This window comes from Petaurus breviceps, unplaced genomic scaffold (assembly GCF_028583685.1).
Source record: "Petaurus breviceps papuanus isolate PSGF00001 unplaced genomic scaffold, PetGlider_PUasm1.0 90925, whole genome shotgun sequence".
Classification (NCBI taxonomy): domain Eukaryota; kingdom Metazoa; phylum Chordata; class Mammalia; order Diprotodontia; family Petauridae; genus Petaurus; species Petaurus breviceps.
The window spans coordinates 2,863,681-2,881,189 of NW_027187380.1; the positions used below are offsets into that span (position 1 = coordinate 2,863,681).

A 17,509-nucleotide genomic window follows, 5' to 3' on the forward strand; every position below is an offset into this window, starting at 1 on the left:
GTGTGTGTGTGTGTGTGTGTGTATGTATATGTGCAATCAGGTAAAACATATTTGCATATTAGTCACGTTATGAACGAAAAAACAGACCAAATGAAAAAAAAAAGTGAAAAAGTATGTTTTGATCTGCATTCAGATTCCATCAGTTATTTCTCTGGATGTGGATAGTGCTTTTCATCATGAGTCCTTTGATTTGTCTTGGATCATTATATTGTTGAGAACAGCCAAGTCATTCACAGTTGGTCATCACACAATATTGCTATTACTATGTACAATTTTCTCCTGGTTCTGCTCACTTCACTTTGCATCGGTTTGTGTAAGTCTTTCCATAACCAAATCTTTTTTTAAGAAGCCTCAGTATGCAAGACACTGCCAATACAAAAATTACATGAAGAAATAGAGAAAAAAAAAGAAACTGCGGAGAGAATATTCATGATTCTGAAATGTAGGTCATACAGGAGTCGTTAGCAACAAACATGGGGTGCAGTAGCTTAGCTGAAGCTGTGCACCATTATGTGCATTATGGATTCCAGTTGGATGCAGTGGGTATTGTAGACCACTTTGCACAGAATTCAGTTCTGGTGTACCCGTGTCAAATTAGTCCAAAACCTTGCACAAACTGCGGTTAGGTGTGTGGGAAAATAGAGTACTTGATGACAGATATATTATCCCAAACTGGATTAATCCCACTATCCATCTCCTTCATTCTTAATCCCACTATCCATCTCCTTTATTCCTATTCATGTGCTGCTGAACAGAGTAGGAGAAAATCATACTACTGTACTGATTAAGTCCACTATAAATTTGTGTTACATAATTTCAACCAGGGCCTTCATTACAATAATGCAATTCTTTTATATCTCCCTAGCTAATTCCCTATCCTACTTACCACAGCAGACCTTCCAAACCATTTTATCCCTCCTCAGGAGTTCTACTGCACATACTCCTCTCACCTTCTCAGCTGAAGACCTGGCCTCATACTTCACACAAAAAAATTCAGGCTATTTGCTGAGAGTTCCCTCTTCTTCCTTTATCTTCATCATCCACCACTCAGACATCTTTCCCCCACTATTTCCACTGAAGAGGTGGCACATATCCTTGCCAAAGCTGCCTCCTGTCCCTGTCTACAGCATCATCTTGGAAAACCAAGGACTCCATCATCATGGAAAATGAGGTCAGTCTAACCTAAACTCCTCCATCCCTGTAGCCCTTACTCCTGGATAACAGAATCTCATATCATATCCTACTATTTTTTTGGAAGTCATTAGGTCTCTAAGCTTGTGGACTAAAACATTTTAGAGCCCTGCAACACACACACACACACACACACACACACACAATATGCAAGGTTCAAAATGAAAGTCTCACAGGAGACATAAGAGCCATCTTCAAGTATTTGGACATCATGATGGATGAGGGATTAGATTTGTCATACTTGCCCCCAGAGGGCAGAATCAGGAACTATAAGTGGGAGTCATAGAAGCAAACAGATTTGCTGTCAGGAAAAACTTCCTAACAATTAGGGCTGTCTCAAAATGGAATGGACCAACTCTGAAGGAAGTGGGTTGACCTTTGTTGGATGTTTTCAAGCAGAGAGGGGATGACCCCTTGTAAGGTATAGCAGGAGTTTGAAAACTGACTGGCATCTTGGGATTTGTAGTTCATAGGGATAAGAGGTTTCCCATTTTAGCCCCAGGAAGTAATTTGGGAAGATGGAGATCTCTGGTAGAAATGAGACAGAAGTCAGAGTTCTTAAAAGAGGCACACGAAGACTGAAGTGATGTGGACAATTGCTGAGCAGCAAGCAATGGGATTAGCCTTCCTCAGCTTCACCCAGAATTTAGTGAGTTAAACTAGAAAAGAAGCAGAGCCGGGAGAGATTGAGGATGGCACCTGCCCTCCAGGCATCTCATCCACCAGCTTTGCCCAGTTCTTAAGGAAAACGAGGGAAGTTCTAAGGAAAGGTCTGGCATCCTTTCCCCAGCTTCCCTTGCCAGTATGTGTCCATTAACAGACACTGTTGTATACTCCACTTGCTTCATTACCCAAACGTTTCCATTAACCTAAATTTGCCTCAGTCATGAAGAGGTCAGGGGATAACCAAGAAATGGACAAATTTAAGTAAAGGAAGAAAGCCAAGCCTCTGTCTAAATGTAAAGAATTTCCTAACTTTTCATTTAACATCAATTCCTTAAACAGCAAAGGAGGGAAACACTTGGACCTGAGGGGCCATTATATTGCCCCTTGGCTTTAAAAGAAAAAAAAAACAATAACACACATTAATTGTGTGAGAGAGTATGACTGATTAAATAGCCAGAGACCAAGAGGCTAGAAAGGTAGGAAGGAAAAAGTGAACAGTGAAAAGGTCATTCTGGTCACCAACTAAACCCTTCCTCATCCACTGGGGTTACAGTATAGGTTGAATTAGACAACCACTGAAATCTCTTCTACTGAAAAATATTCTGTGATACTGTGAAAAGTGGGAGGGACCTTGGATATCACCTAATTCAACCCCCACATTTTACAGAAGAATAAATTGGGCTCCTTTGACCTTTCCCAAAGTCACGGAGGTTTTTAGGTAACCGAGCCTGTATTTGAAGGCAGGTCTTCTCACTCCAAAACGGATCCTTTTCCCGTTATAGAAAATGAGAAGGATGAAGAGCAGGGAGAATGTGAGAAGGGCCCAGCAACTCTCTTCCCAGGAGTGCTATTAACCCACAGCACATAATCCTGTTAAATATTAATCCGTATTTAGCTAGAAGGCAAGGCAGCCCTTGTGATAAAGCCCCTGAGAAGTAATAAAAGGCAACAGTGATTGATAAAGTGGGGAGTCATGCTAATAAAATCCTGCTGTACTGAAGGTCAGGTCAGGCCCCAGCAATCAAGGAACGGTAGCCATCCCAGGCAGATCACTGCAGTAATGACCTGCTCAACTTATAGGCCTTGAGGGTTGGAGCGGGGGTGGGGTGGAGAGGGTACTGTCACTGGATGTAATGATATTAAACTTCGGAGTTGGAAGAAAGTGGCACAAGCGCCAACACCTGCCTTCCCCAGAATCTCCCTGAGCAAGGCAGTTCTGACTCTCCCCCAGAGATCAATCAATCTACAAGCATTTATTAAGCTGCTACTATGTACCATATATCGTATGAAGCAGCTGGGGGTACAAATACAAAATGACAATAGCCCCTGCCTTCAAGGATCTTACCACCTAAGGGAGACACTACCTATTCACATTGTGTAGTTCACCTTTTAGAACTCCTTCCAAAGGGCATGGGGAAGAGCCAGAAGAAGACCAGAGAGCCTGCTCACCTACCGCTTTATACCATTTACCTTGGAATCATACCTTTTTCTCATTCACTTGTCTTCAATTTGTTAAACAAAATATTGCTACTATTACTTTTTTTTTTGGTGGGGGAGGATTGTGAGAAGAAGAGATGATGGAATTCTCAGACACTATGTGCTTTGTTCTAAACTAAAATCATGCACCTTTTGTTATCTTAAAAAAGAAAGAAAAAAGCCAGAAGCAGGGTCAGAGCTTATAGCTTCGGGACAAACCCCTTTTCCAGAGTTCACAAAGTTCCAAGGGATTTCAGATTTTACAGGTGGGTAAATTCCCAGAATGCTTTTTTTTTTCCAACCTTGACATTGAAAGGACAAGAAAAAGCCAAGCAAATGAGAGACAATGAGGAAAGCATGAGTGACTATGACCTGGCAGACAGGTTGAGAACAGTGGAGGCTAGAGTCAGAGCGGTATAAAAAATCACGAAGGACGCCTCAATTTGTGCCAGTTCTGCTCATGTGAATGTTACCAGTGAGATGAACAACTTGGGGAAGAGAATAAAGCCCCAGAGAGGAAGATCTAAAGTCATGGGGTTTCTTCTTGTACACCTTCGCCTACTAATGAGATGTGTTTCCATATGGAGGTGAGAGGTGCTACATCTATCCAAACTAAATGCTTGTTGAATATTCTTTCTATTCTAGGGCCTTAGCAGGCCCACCCATTACAGTCAGTGAGTATTTGAGGCATAATTGGTGCTTGGGTCTTCCCTTACTCAAAGGAAAGTATATATCTTAAGAAAATATGCCAGATCTTGGTGGAAATTTTCCTTTAAAGATATTTAAGGATAAGATAGGTAGGTGAGGCCCTAGGACTTTGCTCTTCTCCTCTGACCAATCACATCTCTGTGCAACAAGTTTCCCTACACATTTCAACATGGGGTGTCAAAGAGCTCTCCTATCTTCTGTGGCTCTGCTCACCCTCTTCTTTCTGGTGGATGGAATTCCTTTACACACAGAGCTCCGAAGGAACAAGTTGCTTCTGGTTTCTTTTGATGGCTTTCGTTGGAACTATGACCAGGATGTAGACACCCCCAATCTGGATTCCATGGCTCAAGATGGTGTGAAAGCTCATTACATGACCCCAGCCTTTGTCACCCTGACTAGCCCCTGCCACTTCACCCTGGTCACTGGTGAGTACCTTGCTCAGGTTTGGGGAAAGAGACAGGGCCAAGAGAACCCCCAGAGAAAGAGTTCAGTCAGACAGCAATACTGAGTGAGTAACCAAGGTAGGTAAAATTCGGTGCAGAATGTTATGGGGCAGGGAGTAGAAGACAAATGTTAGATATACTGCTCCTAATCTCGGACTATTTATAATACTGAAAATATGAAATAAACACCCAAGGAAACAACTTCAGAATACTAATGAACATGCAAATAACTGGTGGTAAACATAGTGTAAATAATAATAGATGACATTGATATAATGCTTTAATATTTTCTATTTTGAGCCTCTCAACACTTCTATAAGGTAGGTACCAAGGGCACCCTCATTTTATTGACAATGGAACTAAGGTTTCTAGAAGAGAAATTACTTGTCCAAGGTCACAGAGTATTAGAGGTGAGATTTGAACCCAAATCTATCTGACTTCAAGTCCAACATGCTACCAACCACACAATAATCCTTTCTTTCTGTTAAAACATGTCTCCTTGACCTTCAAATGTTTTGAACTTAATTTCAGCTATTAGAGGGCAATACAACATAATGAGCAAAAATGTCTTCTTGCTTCTCTTCTTTCTTTTCCTCTCCTATTTTTCTTCCTCTTCTTCATCACAATAACAGCTAGCATTTATATAGTGGCTTAAGGTTTGCAAAACACTTTATAAATATTATTGCACTTTATTCTTACAACAACATTGGGAGCCAGACACTATTTTTATCCCCATTTTACAAATGAAGAAAATTAAACAGAAGTTAAGTAACTTACCTATGTAAAGTCCCATCCAATAAAATTACATTATCTTTTAAAGGACATAATTATTATTATTATTTTTATTTTTAAAGCAATCAGGGTTAAGTAACTTGCTCAAGGTTACACAGCCAGTTATTTTGTGTGGGTGTTAAGTATCTGAGGCTGGAACCGAACCCAGGTCTCCCAACTCTGGGGCTGGTGCTCTTACTGCCCACCTGGCCGCCCCTAAAGGACATAATTATAATATTTAGGCAAAGCAGATACACTTCTTAACTATGTAACATTCATTTTCCCAGTCTCTGAGCAAAACATATAGAGTACAAATTGAGTAGAATCATAAACCCACAGACTCAGAAGAGACCATAAATATTACCGTTTAGCAAGTACTGAATCAACATAGAGTACAGGACTTCTGAGGTTCACCCAGAAGGGTTTCCTTGAAGAGCTTAACTTTTTTTTAACACGCAATTATTAAGTGCCTACTACGTGCCACGTGCTGTGCTAAGCACTTTACAAATGCTATCTCATTTGAGCCTAGCAAGCACTCTGGAGGTAGATACACTCCCATGGCAGACAGGTTAAGTGACTTGCTTAGTAAGTCACATAGCTAGTAAATGTCAGAGTCTGATTTAGATTCAGGTCTTCTTGACTCCAAGTCCAAGGAGAACTTAGGAGGGAAGGTAAGAGGATCACAATTTGATTTGTCTGTTTTTGTTCCTCTCCACTCCTCCTTTTTTTGTCCCCCACCTCCTGCCTGTTCAGGACATATACATGTACATTCTCTTACTAACTTCAGCCTCTTTACTGTGGTCTCTTGTCTCCTTCTTTCACTGGTTTCATCACCCCCTGGGTAACTTTTTGAAGCTTTTCTAACCCTATTCAGAGTCCTGGTGACTCATGATGCACTATCTCCCACTACTATGCCAAGACTATCTTACTCCTGCAGGGAAGTATATTGAGAACCATGGCGTTGTCCACAACATGTACTATAATACCACGACCAAAGTGAAACTACCCTACCATGCCACGCTGGGGATTGAAAGATGGTGGGACAATGGGAGCGTGCCCATTTGGATCACTGCCCAGAGACAGGTAACATTGCCTTACCTACCGGGGGGACGTGGACAGAGCTATAACTAGGAACATTAGCACCCAAGGCAAGCACTATAAGCCAGGCCAGGCACAAGTGGCACAAAACATGTCCTCAGGTGTCAGTGGATGGAGGTAAAACAACATCTTATTGTATGTGTTGGGGGGGGGGAAGGTGGTAGGATTCTGGGAAGGCCATTGCTAGGAAAACCACAAGGGCAAGGCGAAAGACATTCACCCTAGTACAAAGGAGGGTACGGAAGGAGTTCCTTCCAGCACTATTAACTTCCTATTGCCCTTGCTAATTAAGTTCTAAGTTCTCGTGTTTCTTTGTTTTTACATTATTAGAGCACTGAAAGTGTTGATAGCCCCTAAATTTGGCTCCCTTGGGCAAAGACCCAGGAACCCTGCCTTGGTTAGAGCTTTCAAATATGGGAGAAAACCCAGGGTGTGCAGAAGGTGTGGTCCATGTGAACTTCACCACAGGTTAGATGTCTAGAGTTAACTTCAGTGGTATTAAGTGGGCTCAAGTCTTGCCATAGGCTCATAAATGCTTTGGCACAACTCTGTTCAAACCACTTGAGTCAAAAGACTTTGTGATTCATGTTTACAACTATGGAACAAAAAAGGATTGTTCAGTCTAAGTACTGTATTGGTTAGCTATGTCCTGGTCCTGTATTTCTGTGGAGTGAGAAATGACAAGCAGAGAAATCATCCAAGGTTCTTTGTTTGGGCAGTGTATCAAAATAAGAAGGGAACTGAGCTCAAATTCCTGATGTGGCACTAATTATCTGACTGACCTTATGCATGTTACATCACCTCCCTCAGCCTGTTTTCCCATAGGAGGATAAGGACTAAACCTGTGATTTTATTGGTATAGGGAAAACCCAAGTGAGGAAATTCCCTTTTCCAATATGAATTGGCATCTTTTCTATAACTTAAGAGTTTTAGAGATTAGCCTTGATTAGAGGTTATCACACACACACACACACACACACACATACACACACAAGACCCACAACTTTCTGTAAGTACCACCTGAAACAGATTAAAATGCAATTGGGAAATATTTAACAAAATAAATAAAAATACAGTAAACACAGACAATATTACATTTCAAAACTAAGTCAATATGTGGCCTGGAGAGATCCTTATGTATGGTCTAGTGGCCCCCATCTCTATTTTAATTTGAGACCACTGGCCTACAGTACTGAGAGCTTGAGGGACTTGTCAAGGGTCACACAGTCAATGTGTTAGAATCAGAGCTTGAACTCAGGTGTTCTTAGTGTTTAGGTCAGCCCTCCATCCACTATGTCAAGCTAACTTTCCTATCTTTAAAATAAAAGGAGTTGGACTTAGGTAAGCTCTAGGATACTTTCTCTTACTTTAAGGTAAGGGCTCTGTCAACATTTGATTCCTAGAGGGCAATACTGAGGATTTGACCAGAGTGTGGATAGATGGCTTTAAGAGATAATGCGCATTTTTTTCATATTCTTCCCATTCCTAACTGAAGGCTGGATAGCCTAATGCTACAGGGTAGCTTAGAGGAATGAATACTGGATTTGGGGGTTAGAGGACCTGAGTATTCAAATGCTTCCTTTGCTACTTACAACTGTGACTTTGGGAAGTCACATCTCTCTGGGTATCAGTTTCCTCAGCAGTAATGTGGGGAGTGGTATGTTAGATTAAATGATCTCAGGGTTCCTCCACCAATTCTATATACACTGATATCTCCTTCCAGTATAGAAGAATCAGTAACCCTTTCTTATGGACAACTAGATGGCACAATAGATAAAGTGCTGGGCCTACAGTCAGGAAGACTCATTTTCCCAAGTTCAAATCTATCATTAGACATTTACTAGCTGTGTGACCCTAAGCAAGTCACTTAACCTTGTTTGCCTCAGTTTCCTCAGTAAAAGAGCTAGAGAAGAAAATGGTAAACACTCTAGAATCTTTGCCAAAAAATCCCCAAATGGGGTCACAAAGAGTCAGACACAACTAAACAACAATCCTTTTTTGTAATGTACAGTCTTAAAGAGTGTCCTGGAACACTGAGAAGTTAGTTAATTTGCCCTTAGTCACACAGCCAATATGTATGAGAGACAGTACTTGAACTGAGGTTTTCCTGAGGGTCAGTTTTCTATCCACTACTCCATACTGCCTCTCTATGAAGTTGTATGAGGGAGGAAACAAAAGTCATCATGACATGAAGATATCTACTAATAAAATTATTAAAATTATTCACTAATAAAATTATTAAAAATTTATAGGAAATAAATTTATAAAATTGGTCCTGATTCAAACAACCCTCCCCACTTAAAACTAGTGTCTATCCCTGAGCACTCCCTTCTATCAGCAGCAAGTCACTCACTGATTGTCCTCAGGCACTTCAAAAAAGGATGATTCAAAATATCAAAGGACTAAGAGACAGGAAAATGGACTAAATGAACTGATATTTTTTGCAACAAGGACCCTCCTTATGGTCATGTTGCAAAAGTCAGATGTGAAATTAAGGATTCCATATCACACTATGCCTCCCCCCAGAAAAATACCATTTCATTCATTCATTTTCCTTCTAAGAATTAGCACATAATCAAAATTAAATCTGTATCCAGAGAAAGAATTGATAGTATGTGTAGTATGATTTTACATATGTATACATATATGTGTATAAATATATCTATAGGCACATATTTGTGTTTAATGGTAGCCATCTCTAGGGTGGGAAGGAAGTAAGAAGGAAAAAAAGAAATTTAAATGATAACTATTATATATTTAAAAGGAACAGCAAGTTGTACATAATAGATTTGCAACTTAATGTGCAATCATCTTTTTTATTATATTATGTTACAGAAATGCTTTTTGTTCCATAAATTAAAAATAAGATAAATAAACATTTTTAAAAGTGTAATATAAAACAAGCCTATTTTTATAATTTGTAGGGTTTTTTTTTTTCAAAAATAAAGTCCTAATCAAAGCTTTTTTCACTATTTACTATGAAATCTTGTTCCCTATTTTAAGTAGATTCATCTTTTTCCAGTACCAATTATCCTCAAATAAAGAAGACCTCCTGTATTCCAGTCCTGCTGTGATAATAATTGTCACAAAGCACTTTCACATCCATTATCTCATTTGGGTCTCAAAATAAAGATAGGCATTTTTGCCCCCATGTACAGAGAAGGAAACAGAGAAATAAAATTACTCTCCTAGGGTACCGCAGCTGAAGAGTGACAAAGATGAGGCTTGAACCCAGATCTCCTGATTTCAGATAACACTTTGCTGCCTAAGGGAATCCAGAGCCAAAGACTAAGTACTTCTCTCACAGTCAAGAACAAATGAAAATTCACAAGTAAGAATAGCATAAGCCTAAGAGACTACTCCTACATAATAACCAGAGTGAACACAAACTTGAGTCTCCTTTAGTTGGATAGTACATTTGAAAACTGATCAGGCCTGAGTCCATTGATGCCTGACAGCATCTGCTACTGTGTGAGTACTCAGTCTACATGAAATGATAGCTAGATCAAACGGAAGATGATGTGGGTGAGAAATTGTGTTGAGAAAAAAAAGGGGGTAATGGGTGGCTACCTAGATATATTGGATGGATAGATAATCTCACTGATGTGAATAATCCCTTCATATCACCACTCACAATCCCTCCCTACCCTTTGATCCTACACAATTCTTTTCGTATCTATAGGAAACATCTTTAAAAAGTCACTCCAATGGGTGGCTAGGTGGCACAGTGAATAGAACACAGGCCCTGGAGTCAGGAGGACCTGAGTTCAAATCCGACCTCAGATACTTAACACAAAACTAACCATGTGACCTTCGGCAAGTCACTTAACCCCAATTGCCCTACCCTCCCCTCTCCAAAAAGAAAAAAAAAAGTCACTCCAACACACTAAATGTAATCCTATGGTTTAATGTTTTAAAGATACTAGTGCAGTGCCAGGGAACTGAGTAGAGAGAGGCAAGATAGTAGATAAATAGCTAGTCTCAGAGTCAAGAAGACCTGTGCTCAAATCTGCCTGTCACACCTATCAACTGTGTGACTATGGGCAAGTCACTTAACCTCTCAATGTCCTGGGGCAACTTTGTAAGTTGCCACCATTGAGGCCACTAGAGTTGTTGATCATCATTGGTAGAGGGATTTTCCTCACTGTGAATGAAATTACAGATTCAGACCCCCCCCAAAAAAAAAATGCAAACAGGGCAACCTTGTGCTATCCATCCATTATCCCTCAACTCAGTCTACATGACTCTCCCACCTTTATTTTTTTTGACAATACATCTCATTGTTGATCTCTTTTTTATGCCACTTAGTAGTTATAATTATTCTCATTTGCATAGCACATTAGGTTTTCACAGATGAGGAAACTGAGATTTAAATGGGTTAAATTACTTTCTTGGGCTCACAGAACAAATAAGGGTCAGAGCTAAAATTAGAATTGAGGTCTCTCGACTCTAGCTCCAGCCCTCTTTTCACTAGGCCATGATGCCTCTTCACACAAGTTTCTGGTAGAAAACAAATGGATCAAGGAAGCACAACACTAATGAAAAGAACTCAGGTTCTTTGCTAAGCCTCAGTCAAAGGATGTGATTTCTAGTCCCAGGTCTAACCCTAATTAAGGCTGTCACTTTATGGCACAATGGTAATTATAATACTACTTAATATAGCACTCCTCAGTTTTCAAAAATGCTTTTACATTACAGCTGAGTAACTCTGGTGGTATAATTCCAAATTGCTTTCCAGAAAGGAAGAATCAATTCATAGCTCCACCAATAGTATATTGGTAAGCCTATTTTCTCAAGGCTTCTCCAACATTTGTCATTTTCCATTTTTGTCAACTCCTCCAATTCTATGGGTGTGAGGTAGATCTTCAGATTTGCTTTAATTGGCATTTCCCTGTTATTGATTTAGAGCATTTTTTTCAAATGTCTTTTAGATGACCCTTTGACCCCAAAATACTACTGCTTGGCCTATACCTGAAAGAGATTATTAAAGAAAAAGGATATATATGTACAAAAAATATTTGTAGCAATTCTTTTAATGGTAGCAAAGAACTAGAAACTAAGGAGGTACATCAATTGGAAAATTTTTAAATAAATTATATCTATTGATCATTAACCTCTCTGAGATACAGCTTCCTCCCATATGAAATGAGGATAACAATTCCTACTCTACTTTTTTCATAAGGATATTTTGAAAATAATAGAAGATAAGAGATATGAATGCTTTTTGAAAAAATTAAATATTTTATTTTCCCCAAGTATATGTAAAAATAATTTTAACATTCTTTTTCCCAAATTTTGAATTCTAAATTCTCCACCTCCTTCCCCTCCTCACCCCACAATGAGAAGGTAAAAAATTTGATATAAGTTATGCATGTACAGTCATGCAAAACATATTTCCATGTAAATCATACTATGAAAGAAAATACAGACAAAAAAACACAAGAAAAATAAAGGAAAAAATATGCTTTAACCTGCATTCAGATTCCATCAGGTCTTTCTCTGGAGACTGATAGCATATTTTCATCACAAGCCCTTTAGAACTGTCTTGGATCATTGTATTGCTGAGTCTAGCTAAGCTATTCACCGCTAATCATCATACAATATTGCTGTTACTGTGTAAAATGTTCTCCTGGTTCTACTCATTTCACTTTGCATCAGTTCATGTAAGTCTTTCCAGGTTTTTCTGGGAGCATCCTGCTTGTCCTTGATATGAACACTCTTTGAAAAAATAAAGATATTATAGTAACACAGAATCATGAATAGGTGGATGAGCAAATAGATGAGAGTGGGGGGAGGGGTATCAAGAAGTAAACCAGAATAGACAGAAAAAATACTGTTTGTTGTGTTGCAAGCATCCTTTGATCCATATGTTAATTTTCCTTGACAGGGCTTAAAAACTGGGTCATTCTTTTACCCAGGCGGTAATGTCAGCTACCAAGGTGAGTCTGTTAATGTGAGCAGGAAAGAAGGTGTATTGCATAATTACGGTGATGAGAAAGAATGGAGGCAGAACATTGACACAGTGATGAAGTGGTTCACAGAAGATGACCTGGATCTGGTCACCCTCTACTTTGGGGAGCCAGACTCCACAGGCCACAAGTATGGCCCAGAGTCCCAAGAGAGAAAGGACATGGTATTACAGATAGACCGAACTATTGGTTACCTCCAGGAAAATATTGAGAAGAATAACCTCACAGATAACCTCAACTTGATAATTACATCTGACCATGGCATGACCACTGTCCTAAAGAATGCCAGTGATTTGGTTGAATTTCACAAGTTCCCCAACTTTACCTTCAAGGATATTGAATTTGAACTCCTAGACTATGGACCCAATGGGATGCTAATCCCCAAAGAAGGGAAGCTGGAGACAGTATATGAGATCATTAAGAATGCACATCCCAAACTCCACGTCTACAAGAAGGAGTCTTTCCCTGAGAACTTTCACTATGCCAATAACAACAGAATTACTTCACTGGTCATGTATAGTGACTTAGGCTATGTCATTCATGGGGTAAGGTGCCTGATGAAAGGAAGTGAGAGGGGGAGAATTGGAAGGGAATAAGCATTTATTTAGCAGTACCCAAAAACAGCAATTTGGGAGGGCCTGGGCTAAATGCAATAAAGAGGGTGCCAGGAAATTTTGGAATAAAATAGCCATCGAATATACAGAAAGATGGGGTACATGTGTGTCATACATGATGCAGGAAGAAGACAGCGATAATGCAGGAGAGATACAGGATAAAGGAAGTCTATGATGCATGTATATTAGACCCAAGTAGTAAGGGTTGATGGTAAAGGATATGTGTCAGAAACAGAGGAATAGAAGGCTATATGGAAGAACAGACACAAGATAAGAGGAATGATGGCGAAGGGTATGTGTCACACAGAGGAAGGGACTATGGGAAGCTGTTATATACAAGTCAAAGTGGGAGATATTCAGACAATGTGGAGAGGAACATGGAAGAGGAAGATGGTCAGACACAGAGTATGAAAGCAGATTATAGAAAGCATAGGTCTGACACAGTGTGGGAAAGACTTGAGGAGTGGAAGAGGGTATCAAACTTACAGTACTGGAGGAGTAATGGGAAAGATAAAGGGTATAAAAGATAGTAATGTGTGAGTGTGCATTTGTGTATTGTGTGATACAATGGGAATGGGTGACCCATGTAAACATAGTGGGACAAAAGGATCCATAGGATCACAGATTTAGAGCTGGGAGGGCCCAGCCATTTGGTCCAGCTCCTTCACTTTACAGATGAGGAAATTAATACCCAGATAGCTTAGGTCACTTGCCCAAGGTCACAGAGATAGCCAGAACTGAAACCTAGGTCCTTGACTACAAGTCTAACACACTTTTCACTCCACAGAAAGAATATCCCTCTTGATCCCAGGTCTTCAGGAGTTCCCAAAGCGCTTCCTCGTTGGGTGCAATCTATCCAAATTGCCTAGAATACTGAGAGGTTAAGCAACTTGCTGAGGATCATATAGTCAGTATACACTGGAGTCAGGGATATGGATCAATTAAAGTTTTAAATGATTCCTCTCCTGGCTTCCTTCCTTGCCCGCTTTCCCTAATATCCACATTTTCTCACAGAACACACTTTCACAGTCAATGGAAAACCAAGGTTCTGGAGCCCAAATTTTGGAAAACACTGCCACTCAATAGGTAATCTATTTCAATTTTCTGGTATGACCACAGACTTTTCACTATTCTTATCCAATGCACAATTGGCATGAAATATTAATCACTATATCAGAACTTTGTGTCTGTGCATGCACATACGTGTGTGTATATATGTATATTTTTGAGTATAGAAGATCTTTATTTTCAAAATATATAAAAAGATCTACTTTTGAGTATGGAATCCACTATAACAGGACTCTGTGTGTGTATGTGTGTGTGTGTGTGTGTGTGTGTGTGTTTTGATTATGTTAAGGACAGAAGAATTATGGCTGGCTGAGAAAAGAAAGACTGGAGAACAGGTGAACCAGGAGCTACAGTAGAGCAGAGGAAGTGACTCAGACAAGAAAGGGAACATTAGGGAACTGGACAGGTTGTGATATATAATGGAAAGAACACAGGATTTAGAATAAGAGGGTATAGATTCAAATCTTGATTCTACAATTTGCTACCTATGTAAGTTTAAGCAAGTTACTATCCCACTTGGTACTGTACTCTCTATAAAACAAAGAGATTAAAGTATATTACCTCTTCCAGCTCAAAATCTTATTTAAAATGCAATTTTTGAATTGGTAGCTCTCCTCATTTATTTATATTTATTTAGACTTATAAGTCATGATGATGAATATTCATTGAGATTCTGTCTCTAGGACCAGGAATAAAAAAAATCTGAGTCTTAGAATCCTCGTGCTCTCTCCCATTTCTGTGCATTTGACTACAATGGAGAAGGGCTAAATGAGAAATCTGCAGGCAAGAGGCTAGAGGGAGATGCTGGGGAAAGAGGGAGTCCCCCTGGCAATGCCAGCAATGGCTGCTATTCTCCTTCCTTACAGAGAATTAATGTCCAATTTAACAACGGGGAGCATGGTTTTGATAATGGAGACATGGACATGAAGACCATCTTTCGAGCTGTGGGTCCTGACTTCAAGAAAGGCCTGGAAGTAGAACCCTTTGAGAGTGTCCATGTGTATGAGCTTCTTTGTAAGCTGCTGGACATCATACCAGAAGCCAACGATGGGAACCTACGTATTACCCTGCCCATGCTACGTTCAGGTGACAGAGGGGATTCAGACTTGCATTATTCTTTGTCCCTATCTGTCTTCTTCTTTTCTCTTTCTTTCTTCTCTCATTTCAAGTGGGTTCGTGCATGGGTATGTGCTCTTGCACTCAATGGGAAGAATGACATTACACACCCACACACCCACACACCCTACCCCTCTAAGGAGTATATATGGTGACTAAAGATGTGTTGGGATTCCTAGGGGCGAGGTAAATTCCTGTTGAAACAGTGACATCTAGTGGAGTCCAAAGACACCATAGTCTAACCAGGAGGCAAAAGACTTCCTATTCCCATTTCTCTTTTCCCTTTGCAAAGAACACTACAAAATCTTGGAAAACATGGGCCACCAATTCCACAACACAAAGTATGCAAAAGTATTGTCCATAACCAGTCTCTTACCTACTCTCCTCTCCCTCAGATCTGAGATAATTCTATAGCTCTTAAAGCTTTGCAAAGCATTTTACAAATATTATTTTATCTTCCCAACAACCCTGGTAAGTAGGTGCTATTATTACCCCCTCTATAGATGAAGAAAGTGAGGCAAATAGAAGTTAAATTACTTATGCAGAGTCACACTGCTGGTAAGTAACTGAGGCTGGATTGAAACTCTGGTCTTCCTGATTCCTATGGGCAGCTAAGAGGTATCGTGGACAGAATACTAGGCTTCGAATCAAGAAGAACCATCTTCATGATTCCAAATCTGACCTCAGACACTAACTGTATGAACCTGGACAAGCCGCTTCACCTTATCTGCCTCAGTTTCTTCATCTGTAAAATGAACTGAACAAGGAAATGGCAAAACACTTCAGTATCTTTGCCAAAAAAAAACCCAAATGGGGTCATGAAGAGTCAGATACAACTGAAATGACTCGACAACTTCCTGATTTCAGCTCCAGAACTCTATTCCCTAGCTGCCAAATGATAACAAAACAGCAATAATTATAATAACAAGTTATATTTACAGTCATCAGATGAGCTTGAGGTTTCCAAGATATCGAGGTTAAGTTCACAGTGCAAAGTGATGTCATGTTTTTCCCCTTGGATAACCTAGAACAAACTTCTGTCATTCAACCCTAGGGTCAGGCTCATCCAAAGAGCATTTTATGACTTGCATAATTTTTTCACCCTAAAAGGGGTAAGGAAAAAACAGGAGTGCCCTTGTCATATCCAGAAATCCTGCTTAAAATCACCAAGATTAGCCTCAACTGGTTTGTGGAAACTATCCCTAAACACCTTTAAGAATTATAGCCAAACTGAACATCTTCCATGAAAAATCTCAAATGCCAGTAATGCCAGGCTAAACCACAAGAGTTTCCAAAGGAAAATTCTTCCCCACCCAGAAAAGAGTCAAAGATATAGATCCCTCCACCTGCACCTTGGATTAATTCTATCCTCATCTCAGGGAAAGACACTTCTAGTTCACTAGACATGTTTTATTTTTTTTTACTTTCTTCAGGTTCTTCCCACCTATCATATGGGAAGCTGCCTTTAGGATTCCTGATGGCCATGACCTTGCTAAGGAGAATCTTCTAACACCCACTACCATTGAAGGTGACTATTCAGTGGAAATGGAATAAAGGGGTAGGGACTATCATATTTGCTCCTCTGGCTCTCTCTCCTTCCTGAATTCAGAGGAGGTCAGGATCAGATGAAAAAGAGAGACTACTTCCAGTTTTTCCCCCTCTTCAATTCATCCTTCACACTGCTCCCAAATCAATCTTCTTAAGGCACAGCTCTGACCCCACCACTCCCTTATGTGAAAGCCTTCAGCAACTCCCCATTGATTCTAGGGTGAGATTCAAACTCTTCACTCTGAAATATCAAGCCCCCCCAATCTGACCCTCACCTGCCTACATTCTAAGACTGACTTCATATTACTTTCCTTTATTCACTCTAGCTATTCCTCAAACTTAATGTGCCATCTCTTATCTCCTTCCAGGCCTTTGTACAGGAAGGACTCTTCACCACTATTTCTTCAAATGCCTATGTTCCTTCAAGGTTCAGCTCAAGGACCACCTCCTACAAGACACTCTTCCTGATAATCTCCATTATTAGTACATTCTCCCTCTTGAAATTGCTTTGTATTTATTTATCTGTATGTAGGTGGCAAGCTACATGAGGGCAGGAAATGTTTTATTTTTTCTTTGTATCCTGAGTACCTTTCATATAGTAGTTACTTAACAGATATTTGTTGAATGGAACTGAATTAAATAAAACAAATGGCAATGGTCCAACTGAAAAGGACTCATTCCTATAAAGAGGACCCTAGAAGCAGAGAAAGGCTTTTGGGCTGCTCACTGAGCCAGCCTTCCCACTCTGGGCTCCTTCAAAGCTCCAAAACCCACATGGTCAGTTCATTTGCCTCTTCATTCCAGGATCATTTATTGCCTAAATCAGAATTGTCTCAGCTGA

At 39.9% G+C, this 17,509-nt stretch overlaps 1 protein-coding gene across 1 annotated transcript; it reads left to right on the forward strand.

Annotated features, from left to right (window-relative positions):
• The first annotated feature begins 4,210 nt into the window (after positions 1-4,210).
• On the forward strand, positions 4,211-16,630 carry ENPP7 (ectonucleotide pyrophosphatase/phosphodiesterase 7). Its single transcript, XM_069075983.1, has 5 exons — positions 4,211-4,466; positions 6,193-6,338; positions 12,241-12,867; positions 14,871-15,090; positions 16,554-16,630. The coding sequence occupies exons 1-5, from the start codon at positions 4,211-4,213 to the stop codon at positions 16,628-16,630; spliced, it is 1,326 nt and encodes a 441-aa protein (XP_068932084.1).
• The last annotated feature ends 879 nt before the right edge of the window (positions 16,631-17,509 follow it).

Coding starts and splice junctions, on each gene's coding strand:
- ENPP7 (XM_069075983.1), top strand. CDS start 4,211: ATGGGGTGTCAAAGAGCTCTCCTATCTTCTGTGGCTCTGCTCACCCTC. Junction 6,339..12,240: donor GGATCACTGCCCAGAGACAG/GTAACATTGCCT, acceptor TTTCCTTGACAG/GGCTTAAAAACTGGGTCATT. Junction 12,868..14,870: donor TAGGCTATGTCATTCATGGG/GTAAGGTGCCTG, acceptor CCTTCCTTACAG/AGAATTAATGTCCAATTTAA.